The sequence below is a fragment of the Berghia stephanieae genome, chromosome 3, assembly GCF_034508935.2.
Source record: "Berghia stephanieae isolate SIO BIC M18660-M18661 chromosome 3, UCSD_Bste_1.3, whole genome shotgun sequence".
NCBI classification, from domain to species: Eukaryota; Metazoa; Mollusca; class Gastropoda; order Nudibranchia; family Aeolidiidae; genus Berghia; species Berghia stephanieae.
The window spans coordinates 9,614,279-9,630,026 of NC_088362.1; the positions used below are offsets into that span (position 1 = coordinate 9,614,279).

Sequence of the window (15,748 nt, forward strand, 5' to 3'; positions counted from 1 at the left end):
TTGGATATTATGTTTATAGGGTGAGTGGAAGGCGATTGATGAAGAATTTTGGAGAATCGCCTCATAATCTGAACGTTTCAAACACAGACATTACAAAAATTACAACTACTGGTGATATGGCCACATCTTTACTTCAATCTACTGAGGATATTTACAGGAGATCGGCGGTAAATTCACGTTTTGCATCAACAGAAGAATTGAGAAAAGAATTAAATGAAACGTATGGTATATGCCAAGAAAATACGATCTTGAAGTCAAATAATGAGAAAGTTAATTCATTAGAAAAAGATAATAGAAAGCATGGGAATTCTTTCATTCGTTTTGCAAAGCAAATGTTTCAAAGTAAGATAAGGAAAAGAAAGTCAAAATCAACAAACGATGATAATGATAGCTATGATGCCAACAGCCTAAAAGAAACCAGAGCTTTATCAACAGCTTCAGAAGGCGATGTTCTTGACAGAACTAAGAGCAGCTCTCGCTCTCTTTGTTACGACAGTCGTAACAGTTTTCATTTTGCTCGAGATTCCTTAGATTATGCAAAGAACAAGCGTAAAATTCCGGCATCAAAACAAGAGACAGAGGAGTTGATTTCTTCTAAAACTGAAGACGCGCCTCTGAATATAGGTGACAATAATCAACCGACAAAACAGAAATCTGATTTGTGCAATATTGATCCCAAAAGACCAACACCAATTTTCACGATATCCTCTCCAGGAGGAGAGGCTCCATCCCATAGTATTTTTCTCTCAGATGTAGATACCGGTGTAGAAATTAGTGAGAATCCTTGCTGTGCTTCTAAATACATGACCAATGGGCAGGAGAGCAAAGGCGAGGATTCTCTTTCCGAACAAAGCGAAGATGAAACCGACCTTAAAGACAATTCAGAGCATTGCGTTCTCAGAAATCGAAAAGAATCCGAGTCGTCAAAGAGTATCACCAAAAACAAAAACCAACCTTCTCTTAACACCTCGTCTGATCAGAACACTCTCAGGGTGACAGACAATTTAAAAGCAGCGTCATTAAAGCTTCAACAATTTTCTCAGAACCAGGGCAGTGATTTCACATCGACCATTCCGCTACATAAATTGAATACGAAACATTCTTCTCAAATCTGTAATGACTCTCTGCCGGCAGATGAAGCTGGTTCTGATTCCTCTCGCCGCAGCACCGGACTGCTCGTGGAGCAGCACTCCAATTCAAACCCCAGTAATAGAACAAGCCCTGGTCGTGTTTCTCCGTGTATTGTTTCCAATGGATTACTCAAGCCCAGAGGACAGGAATCGCAGCTGTCTGGCTCCAGACAATCTTTGAATGCCAGTGCAGTGCGTGGACGCAGCACGACCAAGGGAAAGGCCAAGACGACGAGAAATCTGACCGCTACCTTGCTTGTGATTAATCTAGTCTTTATCATCTGTAATATTCCGATTGTCGTGTATATGACATCTCGGGTGGGTATTGTCGTTGAAAATGATTAGCATTTATCATCATCATCATCATCATCATCATCATCATCATCATCATCATCATCATCATCGTCGTCGTCATCATCATCATCATCATCATCATTATCATAATCATCATCATCATCATCATCTCATCATCATCATCGTCGTCGTCATCATCATCATCATCATCATCGTCATCATCATCATCATCATTATTATTATCATAATCATGATCATCACCATCACCATCATCTTCATCATCATCATCATCATCATCATCATCATCATCATCATCACCATCACCATCATCACCATCCTTTTCATTCATCACTTTACAAAGATTTAATAATATAGTAAATACAATAAGCTCTATAATATCCCTTTCTACACGAATTCGATTAATTATTTATTATAAAATAAACAAAATGTTTTACTACATATTTTTCACGAATCGCCTGTTGGGTAGCTTGTGTAGAAATCCCTAATCTAAATATCGGGTTTCAAGAGCATCCCATGAATTATTCATACAGCAGACACTGTTGTTTTCATTCCTCAGCGACAAGCATTTTTTGTGTCCAGTTTGTCACTCTCCCTTCTCTTTTTAGCATGATAAATGTGGTTTGGCTACTTTAATCATTATTTCTTATTTATAATATATTATATATATTTTTAATATTTAAAAAAATGAATCGTTTATCTATCTACTGTATATTAAATGCAAGCTTCAAAGTCTGTTTTAACTAGAGTATTTATAGAGCGCAATATCTACTAAACGTCCTCAAAGCGCTTTATAAGGGGCGCAAACCAACAGCAACATATAATATGTAGGACAAGGCATGATGCCTGTAAGGTGATATTACAATTTTTTACGACACACCAAAGCTGTGAACGTTCAGGTTCTAGTTTTACATTGAGTACGCGTGAGAGAATGTGAGTAAAGTGTCTATTCCAAGGAATCAACTATGCGCTGCTCAGAGCGGGACTCGAACGCAAGACCTTTCAATCCGAAGGCGAGTATCATACCACTTGACCACATAGCCCGCATAAGGCAGTTTGGAAACATAATTTCGAATTAGCAAAACCAACGTAAATCATTTTATTTACTCATACTCTTAAATACATAGATGCAGTATTGTAAAAAAAACAAAAGTCAATTTCAAAGTAGGAAATAGTTGATGATGTTGGTAAATATATAAATATAACTATGTTGTCTTGTCGTATTGGGGTTCCGATGACTCAGTTGGTAGAGCACTCGATCCACGCGCAAAAGGGAAGAAATTGATTCCGTGAGGATTCAAAAAAAAAAAAAAAAAATCTAACTCCCCTGTCCACCCAGATGTGGTTGAGAAGCTGGATCTGTTTTATCTGGCGGGAAGTACTTGCGATAGAACAGCGTGAATCAAGAAATTTCTATTTTCCGTTCCACTGGGATGTTTTCCGGCTCCAAGGATCTGATGGTTCTGAAGGAATTTGTAGTGGTATGACCCTTGACCTCAGAACTGGTTTGAACTCTGCTGCACGTTTGCTCAAAGTCAAACCCTTGAAAAAGACTGCTTGTTCATCTTATAGATAGAACGAAGATGACGTCACTCATGTCTTTATTATTGTTTGTTTGCCATCCACGTTTATGAGTACTTCTCACGAAACTGTATTAACCAGACTATAAACGTTCATGGTTACGTATAGTTTTGTGTGTTGGTCCGTTATATTTCCGGATGGCAATGTTGTGAGCTTCTTAGCCAAGCGCATACTGTCTATATTTTGACCATTAGCTGGCAGGAAATAGGTATCTACCCGATAGTCTTCTTGCCTCACATTACCCTAGTAAAAGCGATAGTATAAAACTTATTGGAAATCGCACCATAACAAAGGTTCTGCCATGAATTTCTATTAAAAGATGTTTTCCTATTTCTGTCATTTCCAGAATTATCTCTTTGCCAAAGACCGAAGTCCAAACAGCCCTGGCAAGACATTTGAGATCGTTTCCAACTTCATAATGTACACAAACAATGCTGCAAATTTTATCATGTATTGTCTCACGGGGACCCGTTTCAGAGGAGAGTTAAAAGCCTTGTTTAAAGAGGCCTTTGATCGCATTCGTGGACGTAGAAAGAAGAGACAGATCATGGGGAAGAGAAGATAGATCTGCTAGAAATATATTTTATAACAGTGTTAGCCACACACTGTAAAAGGCTGCCATTCTTCTTCTTCTTCTTCTTCTTCTTCTTCTTCTTCTTCTTCTTCTTCTTCTTCTTCTTCTCTTCTATACTACTACTACACTACTACTACTACTACTACTACTACTATACTACTACTACTACTACTACTACTACCTCTTCTTCTCTTCTTCTTCTTCTTCTTTTTTATTATTATTATTATTATTATTTTATTATTATTATTATTATTATTATTATTATTATTATTATTATTATTATTATTATTATTATTATTATTATTATTATTATTATTATTATTATTATTATTATTATTATTATTATTATTATTATTATTATTATTATTATTATTATTATTATTATTCTACTACTTCTTCCTCTCATCATCTTCTTCTTCTTCTTCCTTAATTTGCAAACCACCTCTGGTGTATTGTCACAACTGTAGATGTTTTGATATTTGACGTTTCGGTATGTATTTGTGTGCAGTATCTAGTAGTGAATGAGACTATTTCTAAATTGTTCAAATGAATATTCTAAATTATATGACGGTACTAGAAACTGTGTGAGGTTGTGTAACATGTTCAGCCTGACTGGGAATAAGTTTTGAGATTTTGGGTGATTCTCAAAGATCAAAATCAAAGAGATTATCAAAAAATATGACTTTAAAAATGCAATTTATGTTAAAGATGTTGTGAGGACATGATTGTAGTTTAATTTACTTGGTATGGAAAGAAGTAGATACACGTAAAATGTTTTGAAAAATTAAGTGTTCATATGAGAAACATGCATTATTGTGAGTATATTATATTAGGATGAGAGAAAAAAACCTTAAAAGTAAAGCCGTAATGTAGATTTATTGATAACTAAAATACATCTTTACAATTGTTCTTACATTGCAATCTATATTTTAAGTCTTCATTTGTGAAATTTCATATTGATACAATGTCTGCAATTCAAAAATGTACCTGTGCCTCGAATGCGTTTTAAAGTTGGTTATTGGGTTCCGATAACTCAACTTTCAGAGCATTTGACTTACAAGAAAACGGATTTCGATTCTAGATTTAGAGCATTTATCTTTCTGATCCCTTATCAGTACTTTCGAAGTGACCATGTGAAAACGTGAAAAACTCTTACTCAAGTGACGAATCGTTTTTAAACATCATGTTGAGGTGTACCTTATGCGTAAAATTGTAATGTATGATTAATTTATAAGATTTGAGTTTTAAAATGCCTGTAATGAGGAGAATGGGGTTTTGATTCTTAATCTTTAACTGCCTAAAGTTTCCCAAAATTTATGTTTTCATTTAAACCTAGTTAATTCCTACATGAAACCAGACGCGATGGATCACCAATTGCTTTATAGCGCTGAAACTTTTGAGTATTGTGTATCTCGTAGTATAATTTGCGCATTAAGTTACATACAACAAACACATTTAAAATTAATCTTAACGATTTAGCCATTGTATGGACCCTTTCTGAAAAAAAAATAGTTTTAAAACTATGACTAAGATCGTTATTGCACAAATGTCGCCATAGTAATGATGGCGGCCATATTGGATATGTGTTTATGCTTTAAAATTGGTTTCTTCTAGAAAAACAAGAGAGATAAGATTTGAAGAATAAAGAGGTTAAAAGTCGTGTATAACACAGAGACATAACGATACTATAGATCAACTGATAGTTTTGGTCACATTATAATTTTTTAAAATAATATGAAGCGACTACCAATACAAGTATTTTTCTCATTGCAAATCATCGAAAGCAAACGAGTAAAATCAGAGCTGCCAACAATACGACAAAGAGGCGTATTATTAGATTTTTAAAATCAAGCTTTGCGTTTTATGCTCTTTTTTTTTTGTTTTGTTCCACTTTATGCCTTTTTGTCATCATCAAGGTCATGTGGGTGATTTAAACTCTCTCCTTACCGATCATTTTCAGTATTGTCCCAAAACTTACCCAGCAGGAAAATTGTTTTTTTTAACACAAACAAGGTCTCTTCAAAACAACGTTATGTTGTTATTAATTAAACAAAGATCATTCTTCAAAGTTTGTGATATACAAAATAAATCTGAATTTTTTTTAATGTATATTGTGTCGTAGCAAATGGTATGATTTTGCTGCAGGTGGTAAGGAGAGGGTTAAGCAATTTGTTGTTGAGACAATTCAAGGAATGGCTGTCCTTATCAGATGTGGATAAAATGTGGATTTGATCGTGTATAAAGACCCGTTGTGTATAGACTAATATTTGGATTTATATTTGAAAACATCAATTCTACAGAATGGGATATCTGCATGCTGAGAAATGATCCGGATTATCGAATCCTCGCAGACAAAATCATGTGATTTATGATTATTTGAATAATGCCTGTTTTGCACAATTACACCTTTTCCATCAAAACTACACCTTTTTGCAGTCAAAATTACACCTTTTCTTCAGTGAGGTAGATAGCTCTGATAAAATTGCGTGGACTTCTCGAGTAGATATCGGTAATATACCGTGGATCCATTTCGATATGTTAATCCCACAACTCGAATCAAACACCTATGTTGCCCAGCCCTGTTGGAGGATCGACGCAAGCGTTTGATGAAGACGAGTTGTATGTTTTATATTTCAGAGTGACTGTTGTTCACCACTGGAAAGATAGTATGCGCTTGGCTAAGAAGCTTACAACATTGTCATCCGGAAGTATAACGGACCAACACAAAAACTTTGTGTAACCATGATCGTTTATAGTCAGGTTAATACACAGTTTAGTGAGAATTACTCATAAACGCGGGTGGCAAAAAACAATAACAAAGACCCAAGTGACGTCAACTTCATTATATCTATAGATAGAACGAAGATGACGTCACTCTGGTCTTTGTTGTTTTTTGCCATCTATGTTTATGAATAATTCTCACTAAACTGTATTAACCAGAGTAGACCTCTATATATGTTCAAGGTTACCCACATTTTTGTATGTTGGTCGTTTATAGCCAATCGCACACTATCTATAGAGCATGTGAAAGTCAGCTTTATGTTCATGTTCATGATCTCATTTACTAGCTTCTCTTAAAATGAACAAATCCGGATCGTATTAAAAAAATACAGTGTTGTCGGGTTGCCAAATAATATATTTATAATAAACCTCTCTCTTTATTCCTTGCATTTTCTCTTTATTAGGTTTGAAGAAGAAACAAGTTGTAAAATTATTGATTCTGGGCCTTTGAAAGAGGCCATTTTAAAGCAAATAAATAAATAGCTAAATATCTACTCATTTATGGTATGTTTCTCCCAAAACCGGTAAAAGATTTTCTTAAATTTCGCACATATATAAATACGTGTCCAAATAAAATATGAGGCGTTTAAAAAACAATAGAATATGGCCTCGTATTTAATGATTTTGATTTTAGTTATGGTCAAAGTAATGTGGTAAGTTTTAGAGCAAAGATTCATTCCGGAGAACTAAAATATATTTTAAGAGAAAGTATTCTTATCCAAAAAAAAAGGAAAAAATAACTTTATTGTTTTCATGACATTTATAACAATGAATATCGTAAATTAAAATTTGAAGGAATAGGTTGGGCTATGTTTTATGTACGTTTGTGAGTGAAAAATGTGTACAAGGAAAATTGGGCAAGATGATTGTGTTAAAACACAACGTATCACATTGTGTTTTTTTTTAATGAACTGCGATACATCAATTACTTTATATCAAGTGTTTTTTAAATTGATTAATCTTGCAAGGGACCCCCGATTTGCATAATACAATCTGATAATTAACTGTTGATACGATATGGATGCACGCAAGAATAAAAATGATATACCACTACTGTTACAAGATTTTTTATCCGATTGTCCCATGCCCACTGCCATTCATTGTCTGTATTAGTGGTGTGGAATAAAATTATTATTCGGGAGTTTGTGCCTTTATCCAGATCTGCATGATCATAATTCTAGGTTGATAATCGAGTGCTATTCGTACCCCACAGGTACCGAGTTCGATCACCCGCCACTGCGCTGTGTGGCCTTGAAAAAGTCACCTCGACCTAGCTTAATTTGCGGCGCTGCACTGCGGCTGACGCCTGGGTTATTCCAGTCTTCCCTTGGAATAAGAGATCCTAGAGATAAATTTTCCCTATGGTATGAATAAAGGGAATTTTATTTATTTTTAAAATTTATTTTATTTATCTATTGTGCGATCGTTTTAATATGACAGTGCTGAAGTTCTGCGTTAGAATGAGAGTGCGGCTATGTGGTCTTGTGGTATGGCACTCGCCTTCGGATAGGAAGGTCCTGGGTTAGAGTACCGCTCTGAGCGGCGCACAGTTGAGTCGTTGGAAAAGGCTCTTTTATTTTCTCACAATCTCTCACCGTAAGTTAAATTGAGTACCTGGCTGTTAGCAGCGTTGACTCTGTCGGAAAAAAATGTATTTTCGCCTTACAGGAGTTACGTCTCGTCCTATATGTTAAGTGTTGCTGTTGGCTAGGGACCCCTCGAAAAGCGCTTTGAGCACGTCCTTGTGGACATTGCGCGATATAAAAGCTCAAGCTTGTTGGGGGGGGGGGGTGTTAAATCTCAATAACAACAATAAGACCAAACAATTCGTGTCATCAGACCTGTAAATAAGTGCACGTTGATCGAACCAACTGCTTTTAAAAAAAAATGCAGCAACTTCATTGACAAGTGAACTATCGCTGTTATTCCTGTTTTTCCTAATTGAAAACGACATAATATATCTCATTACAAAGGACGATAAATTACATTTGAGTTAACTCACTCAACCCTAACACCGACGATATCCGTATTTTACCTGGGATACTTTTACCCCATGCCTGTTTATTACATTGTTCTGAAACAATCTATAGCCGTAGTATCAAAGCTTTTGTTTTTAGATTTTACATTTTAATGGTAGTTGAATAAAACTATCTATGTACATGCTTAGTTTAATACATTTTTTCCAATTTTGAAAGGTAGCAAAAATCTCTAGGATTGAGTGAGTTAATCCATCCAACATGACATTCAACGGCCACTCAAGACTTTCTCGAAATCAATTGAACGAGGCAATTTTGGGATACGTAATTTCATTTCACAGCGGGCTGATTCATCGAGTTAAGGGTATGAGGAACAGAGCATATTCTTTTTGGATTCACAAACACATCTACCATAATATTTGGGTTTAAAATATGTCTCTTAAAATCCTTTAAATGTTCTTCCCATTATTTTTTGTCTTGTCAATATAAGTTTCGTCTAACAATAATTTTTCGCATCTGAAAAAGTTTTAAAATCCTGTTTGACAAATTTTAAAAAAGTTATAATAAGAGTAGTGACTCAACTTCAGTTATTTTCCCTATCTGGTAATATAAAAACATTCAGATGGAGAAGTTTTCATATCATTCCAATGTAATAAATTTTATTCTTTGTTCAACTTAACCCTTTCAAATTTTATTCCATCACCATATGATAGAAATTTATAATAATGCAAGCAGTGCAGTGGAACCAATTCGTCCCCCCCCCCCCCTCCCCCTCCTTCCCCTCCTCCAGAGCCCGACAAAAATTACACGTCAGTGACCAAACTGCTCAGAATAAATAAACACACACATACACACACACACACACACACACACAATTTTCTGAACTTTGAACTCTAAGCTGATATTGCTGTAGGCTGTAAACAGAATCAACAAAAATGAATATGACATCTTCAAAAGGAACAAAGTACTTAATATGGAATGCTTTGGGCTCAAAAACGTTCTTCAACCAACAAAAAAAAAAAAAAAAAAAAAAACAATAGAACAGTAATGGTCCAAATAAAATTCAGATTGACAGGAGATAAGGTCTATGCACTTTTAGTCGGATATTCCGTGCAATGTGTACGATTTACAAAATAATATGAGATCCACGCATATGTTTTTATTCTGTCACTATTTATTCTGACAAAAGTAACATAGAAAAATTATCTCGTCTATCTGGATTAAAAGCGAAGTATTGCTTTTATTATTGCTCTCGGTATTGGCCAAAGAAGGGTCTTGAGGCCGAAACGTTTCATATTAAGCGGTTTTTTTTGTTTTGTTTTTTTTTTGGTTTTCTTTGGGGGTGTTATATTCCTTTTCGTTCATTTTTTTCAGATTTTAAGTGTGATGTCTTATAATAAGAAGATTTCCAGACATCACCCTACTTGAATCAGGTGTGGAGGACGTCAACATACGTAGTTTGCAGCTCTACTGATTACCGAATGCAATTATGGGCTTGATTTAACATTGTTATAATTGACAACACTTTGCATTTGTTTGAGATTATTTCCGTTATAACAATGAGCCCATAACAATTTCAATTATTAAACCTGCAAGTATGTAAATGTCGGATGGAAAGAAATATCTGGATCCTTACGTGTAATTGTAAATGTAAATATGGCATTATAGAGGCTTTAACTCACTCAATCCAAGAGATTTTTGCTGCTTTTCAAAATTGGAAGACGATGTATTAAAATAATCATATACATAGATAGATCTAGTTTTATTCAACTACCACCAACATGTACAGTCCAAAAACAAAAAGCTTTGATACTACGCCTATAAATTATCACAGAAAAATGTTAATTAGGAATGGGGTAAAAGTAACCCGGGTAAACTACGGATATAGTCGGTGTTAGGGTTAAGTGAGTTAAAGTACGTATATAAAGTTCTCTTTCCCAATGTTGTCATTTTGTTCAAGTTTGTTTTCTTATTAAATTTGGCATGTGATTTTTAAATAATAATTTTGTGGGCATAGGACTGGGGTTTTGTTTTGTTTCTTTTCGAAGCCTTGAACTAAGAGAATAACAACAGACAACCCATTAAACATTCTCCAAACTCCAACATACCTATAAATACAACATTTACTAAGGGAAACAACTTGATTATAAAATGGACATTAGCACTGTAGTAACATAGTTATCTCCCCTCTGTATGTGTCGCGTTGTGAACGACCTGGTTTGTATGCAGTCGATCCCCGGTGCAGTTGGGATTTTCTGACCCCCCCCCCCCCCTCCCCGCCCTTGTCCTCCCAGCTGTTATTGGGTAGCTGGATCTGTTAAGTCTGGCGAGAAGCACTTTGTTATAGACTACCGTCCTATCCTAGGGGTAGCAAGCAATTGCCATTGTCCATTTCACGCCATATGGGCCTGATGGCTCTACAGTACTACATTAATATTGTAAACAATACCAAATTCGTTAATTCATGGGTTTCTCATATTTTTAGTCAAAATTATACTTTACGTGACATACACTAGTCGCATTATTAAATTGATAATAATATTATGTTCTGCAGATGAAATGAAAGCATTAACTATTTGAAAGATAATGTTTTCTATTATGGTGAAAAATAAAGGAAATGTCAAATCAACCACCCTCCACCCCCACCCCACCCCCCTTAAAAAACTGTTGATAGATGTAATTTTACTAATTTACGTGACTCCGAACAGCCCAGAACCTCCTGGTGATTGTATAATATTTTTTGGGGGGTAACCCACTTGTTGGAAGCGGAATGGCAATGGCAACGGATTCTGCAGTATAGTGTGCGTGAATTTGAATGTGATAATTATATGATCATGAGACAATACTATATTATATTTGATTCCACTTTCTTACTGTTTTATAATTTATATGTGCTGTGTTGTAGCAGTACAGTCTTGGACTTACAACATTACGGTATCGAAAATATTAGATTTGAGGGTCCGTGCAGACACATTTTCGTTCAGTTTTCCTCCTCCTATCAGAGATGGACCTGAAATCTGAAGGTCTCCTAGTGTAGGGCGTTCTCTTTGTCCGAAGTTGTACTAGCGCCTGAAAAGCCGAATATGGCCAGTCCTGTAAGGCAAGGCTGCGTCTCAAATATGTGACCCTTCGCCTCAACACGGTATTAAGTCGGGTTGGTTAAGATGTTGAAAATTGAATTTATAACCAGAAATATCAGACTTGTGTTGAGTGTGTATATTTTCTAGAGGAGAATGAATACCATATTTTAGGTTGCTAATGCGAACAATTTATATTTTTGACCAGTTTAACATTTATTTCGACTTTTAAGCATCTGGTTCGTTCCTACATAATACCGTTTTGAGACGGTGGGTCACATATATGCTATCCATCATCAAGAGATTTTTAAAACAAAATTCAAAGCGCTCAGAGCATGGTATCTACCGTAGAAAGGCGCTGTATAAAATCTGATATTGATATGAAAAATGTTATGCTCAGTTCAAAAGGCAGTGTTACTCTTCTTATTTTAGAAAAAATATTTTAAGCATTTTACAGTATAAAATAACTCAGATTTTGTAATAAACAAAACTGTTGGTCCATGCATGTAGGTACTGTATAATCCACATTATTCTACCTCTTCCCATAAAATAAGGAACACGTCTGGAATTTCAAAATGCAAGAGGGTATGAATCGGTATGGTTATATAAAACATAAGTGAGAAAATAAAACATAAAGTTATGTACATAGAAAGCAATATTCAATAGTTGGTTGTGTTTAGATAAAATATAATAATGTTTTTTTTTCTACTAATTATCAAAACTTTAGTAATATAGTAAAGAAACTAAGATTCCTGAATAATATAATATTTATCCCATTTACTCATTTTATAAGAACCTGTGGATAATCAAGATCATACACAGGCCACTTAAATCAAAACAAAGTAAAATCAATCAGAAACAAGGCGAGAATCTTTTAAGTGAGGGGCATAGACACAAAAGAAAGTCATATCTTAGGAAACAGCATTGATACTAAAAAAATCAATAGTCAATCCCAATATAATCTATAAATTCTTTAAATGCATAATTAGGAACAAGGTTTATTCACAGCAGTAGACTATGATTGGATAAATGAGTGTTAGGTCCGTGGTAATCGAATATTCACACCTTTCGTACATAATTATTGCTAGTTATGTAAGTTCAATTTTTGAACTATGTTTTTTTTTTCTAGAAAACGATTTCTCTATTTTTTATTTTGATTACTGTACGCTTTGTGATGAAATTGTTATAATGTTTTATTATTTTGTGCTTGTGCGTTGGTTTGAATTTACAAAAACAATAAATATGAAATCAAATCTTGTACGTACTAAGCGTTCCTTTCATTATTTTCTGGCATTAAATGGTTTTATTGTAATTGTTAAAACTAGCGTCTACTTATTTTAATTCTCTCCTTACCGACTATTTTCCAGATTTTTTCCAGAAATGCTATACCTACTCAACACGGAACTTAACTTTTTACACTCAAATTCTTGAGAAATAAACATATACGGCTAGATATCTATTCTAGATTCTAAGCACATATTTGTGTAGCTTAACAAGCTTTATAAAACGAAGATTTTCTTACATTTTAGTGATGTGCAAAACAAATATAATTAAGAAAAACGTTCCTTGTATCGTAACAAATGTGACGATTTTCCTGTAACTGGTAAGGAGAGGGTTAAGGTCTGATAATCAATTGGACATCGCAAATACTCTCAAACCAACGTATAATATTTTCCATTACGATAGTCTTACTTACCACCTACAGCCAATTCGTCGCACTTGTTACAACACAATATAAACATTTTTCTTATTCTGATTATTTTTGTACATCATAAACTTTGATGAATGATTTTTGTTTAATTAATAAGAACATAAAGGTGTTTTGTAGAGAGATTGTTTGAGTTTAAAAATCATTTTTTCTGCTTAGTAAGCCTGCCATTTTGGGGAAAATGCTCGAAAAAAACGATCGGTAAGGAAAGAGTTAAACAAAGCCCATACTTGCGTTCAACAATCAGAAATGTCTAAAAAAATTTTTTAACGAGCTTTATATAGCGCAATATCCACTAAATTTGCTCAAAGTGCTTTACAAGGGGGTCCCTAGTCAGCAACATTTAACATGTAGAACGGGACATGAAGCCTGTTAGGCGATATTACAATTTTTCGGACAAATACATCACTGTTAACGGCCAGGTGTTCATTTTACACCTGAGTACTGTGAGAAAATGTGAGTAAAGAGCCTTTTTCCAAGGACTCAACTATTCGCCGAGCGCGAGGCTCGAACCCAGGACCTTCCGATAACGAAAGCGAGTGTCATACCACTAGACCACATAGCCGCACGTCTATACGATGTGCTCCTAGCATGAAACTATTACTTTCATTGTATAGGTAGATATACAGCAAACTCTGCACGTGATACATTTGAGAGTCAGCACTGGTTATTAACCAAAAAAATTGAAATGGTGGTAAAGAAACAATGCCGGACATAAAGGAACAAACAAGAAAGGAATCACCCAAAAAGAAATTAGCCTGCCTCGGCCAGCGTTCGAATCTCAGACATATCAAATACGCTTCAACAGTCGTAACGTCACTTCCCTCGTAATGACGCATGGTAACTTAGTAACTGGCTCTAAACTCTCGGAACAATGGCGGACGCCCTTATGAAATACGTCTCCAACGAGCATAAAAGCGTATTCAGAGGGGGAAAAAAACATTATAAATCTGATCATGTTTTGACTTTTACACATTCTGTTTACAAGATATGAAGTCAGCATGAAGAATAAAAAGTACAGATTTTCTTTGTTTAGAACCACGATGGCCGCCGTTGCTGGGCGACGTGACATCAGACCAATGAATCCAGTTATTGTTCAAACTTGCTGCCATATTACATTACTGTGGTTTAGTGGTTACCCATGGAGTTGGGGTAGTTGAATGCTAATATTTATATATGCTTTATTGAGGAGTTCAATTCTCTCCTTGTCGGGCATTGTAAGGATTTTCCCCAACACTTCAAACCAAACAACACAAAAATTATATTTCTTTTTCACTCAAACATAAAAGCATATTTTTTGTAAAACATGCACTGCAACAAGATAATAGATTTTTTAAACTATAACTAAAAATATTCTTTCAATTTTTGATGTACAAAAGAAATCAGAATGAGAAAAAAATGTTGGCTGTATCGTAACAAATGTAACAATTTGCCTATGGCTGGTAAGGAGAGAGTTAACCACAACTACATAAAGTGTATCCAAATGTCACATTTTAACTGAAATTTGGCTATCCAACATCTGATCTACCCCGACATATTACTGCATTGAAACGGTGGGTCACGGTCAATCGTCGCAGTCTTCGTCTTATTGCATTATCTATTGATTACGTGACGATACTCTTGAGTATAAGCAGCCATATTTTTAAAATGACAATAAAAGTTAGTTATCCCGTTACATTGTGGGGGTTGGAGTTCAGCGTAGCCATTGGATTCAATAGTCTGACGTCACGTCGCCCATCAACGGTGGCCATCGTGGTTCTAAGAAAATCTGTACTTTTTATTCTTCATGCCGGCGAGAACTTTTCATATGTCTTGTGATCAGAAAGTGTAAAAGTCAAAACATGATCAGATTTATAATGTTTTTTTCCATCTGGATACGCGTTTATGCTCGTGGGAGAAATATTTCATAAGGGCGTCCGCCATTGTTCCGATAGTTTAGAGTCAGTTACTAGGTTACCATGGGTCAATACGAGGGAAGTGACGTCATGTCTGTTGAAGCGTATTGTGAACTCATAGCCTGACTTAAACAGAAAAAAAAAGAAAAGAAAGTAAGTCGTATGCTGTATTCAATAGTTCAACCAATAAAATAATTTGTTTCGGCTATGTGGTCTAGTGATATGGCACTAGTCTCCAAATCAGAAGGTCCTGGGTTCGAGCCCCGCGCTGAGCAGCACATAGTTGAGTTCTTGGAAAAGGGTCTTTACTCACATTCTCTCACCGTATTCAGGTGTAAAATGAGTACGGAAAGATTTTGACGCCCTAGCCCTTAAAAAAAAAGAATAGACAAGATGAAGAACAAGAATAAATAGTGAAGGAGAAGAAAGAGGAGGAGGAGGAGGAGGAGGAGGAGGAGGAGGAGGAGGAGGAGGAGGAGGAGGAAGAAGAAGAAGAAGAAGAAGAAGAAGAAGAAGAAGAAGAAGAAGAAGAAGAAGAAGAAGAAGAAGAAGAAGAAGAAGAAGAAGATATATTATCACTATTTCATGAGCAAGGTCTTTTTTCCAGGTTGTCAGGATAGTGGGTGTCGTATAGCGAGATTTTATTGTATTTGCTTATCTGTTATGCTGACTCCTCTGTCCATGCTTCAATTTTATGGCCGATTCCCATGATGC

The 15,748-nt window shown here is 35.3% G+C and overlaps 1 protein-coding gene across 1 annotated transcript in view; it reads left to right on the forward strand.

The window, feature by feature from the left end:
- The window catches only part of LOC144967126 (uncharacterized), a 37,390-nt gene extending 33,691 nt beyond the window's left edge, over positions 1–3,699 (forward strand). Inside the window, exons 4-5 of the mRNA XM_078903972.1 lie at positions 1–1,448; positions 3,370–3,699. The exon at positions 1–1,448 is cut by the window's left edge and continues 437 nt beyond it. Of these exons, the coding sequence (XP_078760098.1) occupies positions 1–1,448; positions 3,370–3,588 (1,667 nt within the window). The 3' untranslated portion in view covers positions 3,589–3,699. The remainder of the gene's footprint in view (positions 1,449–3,369) is intronic.
- The last annotated feature ends 12,049 nt before the right edge of the window (positions 3,700–15,748 follow it).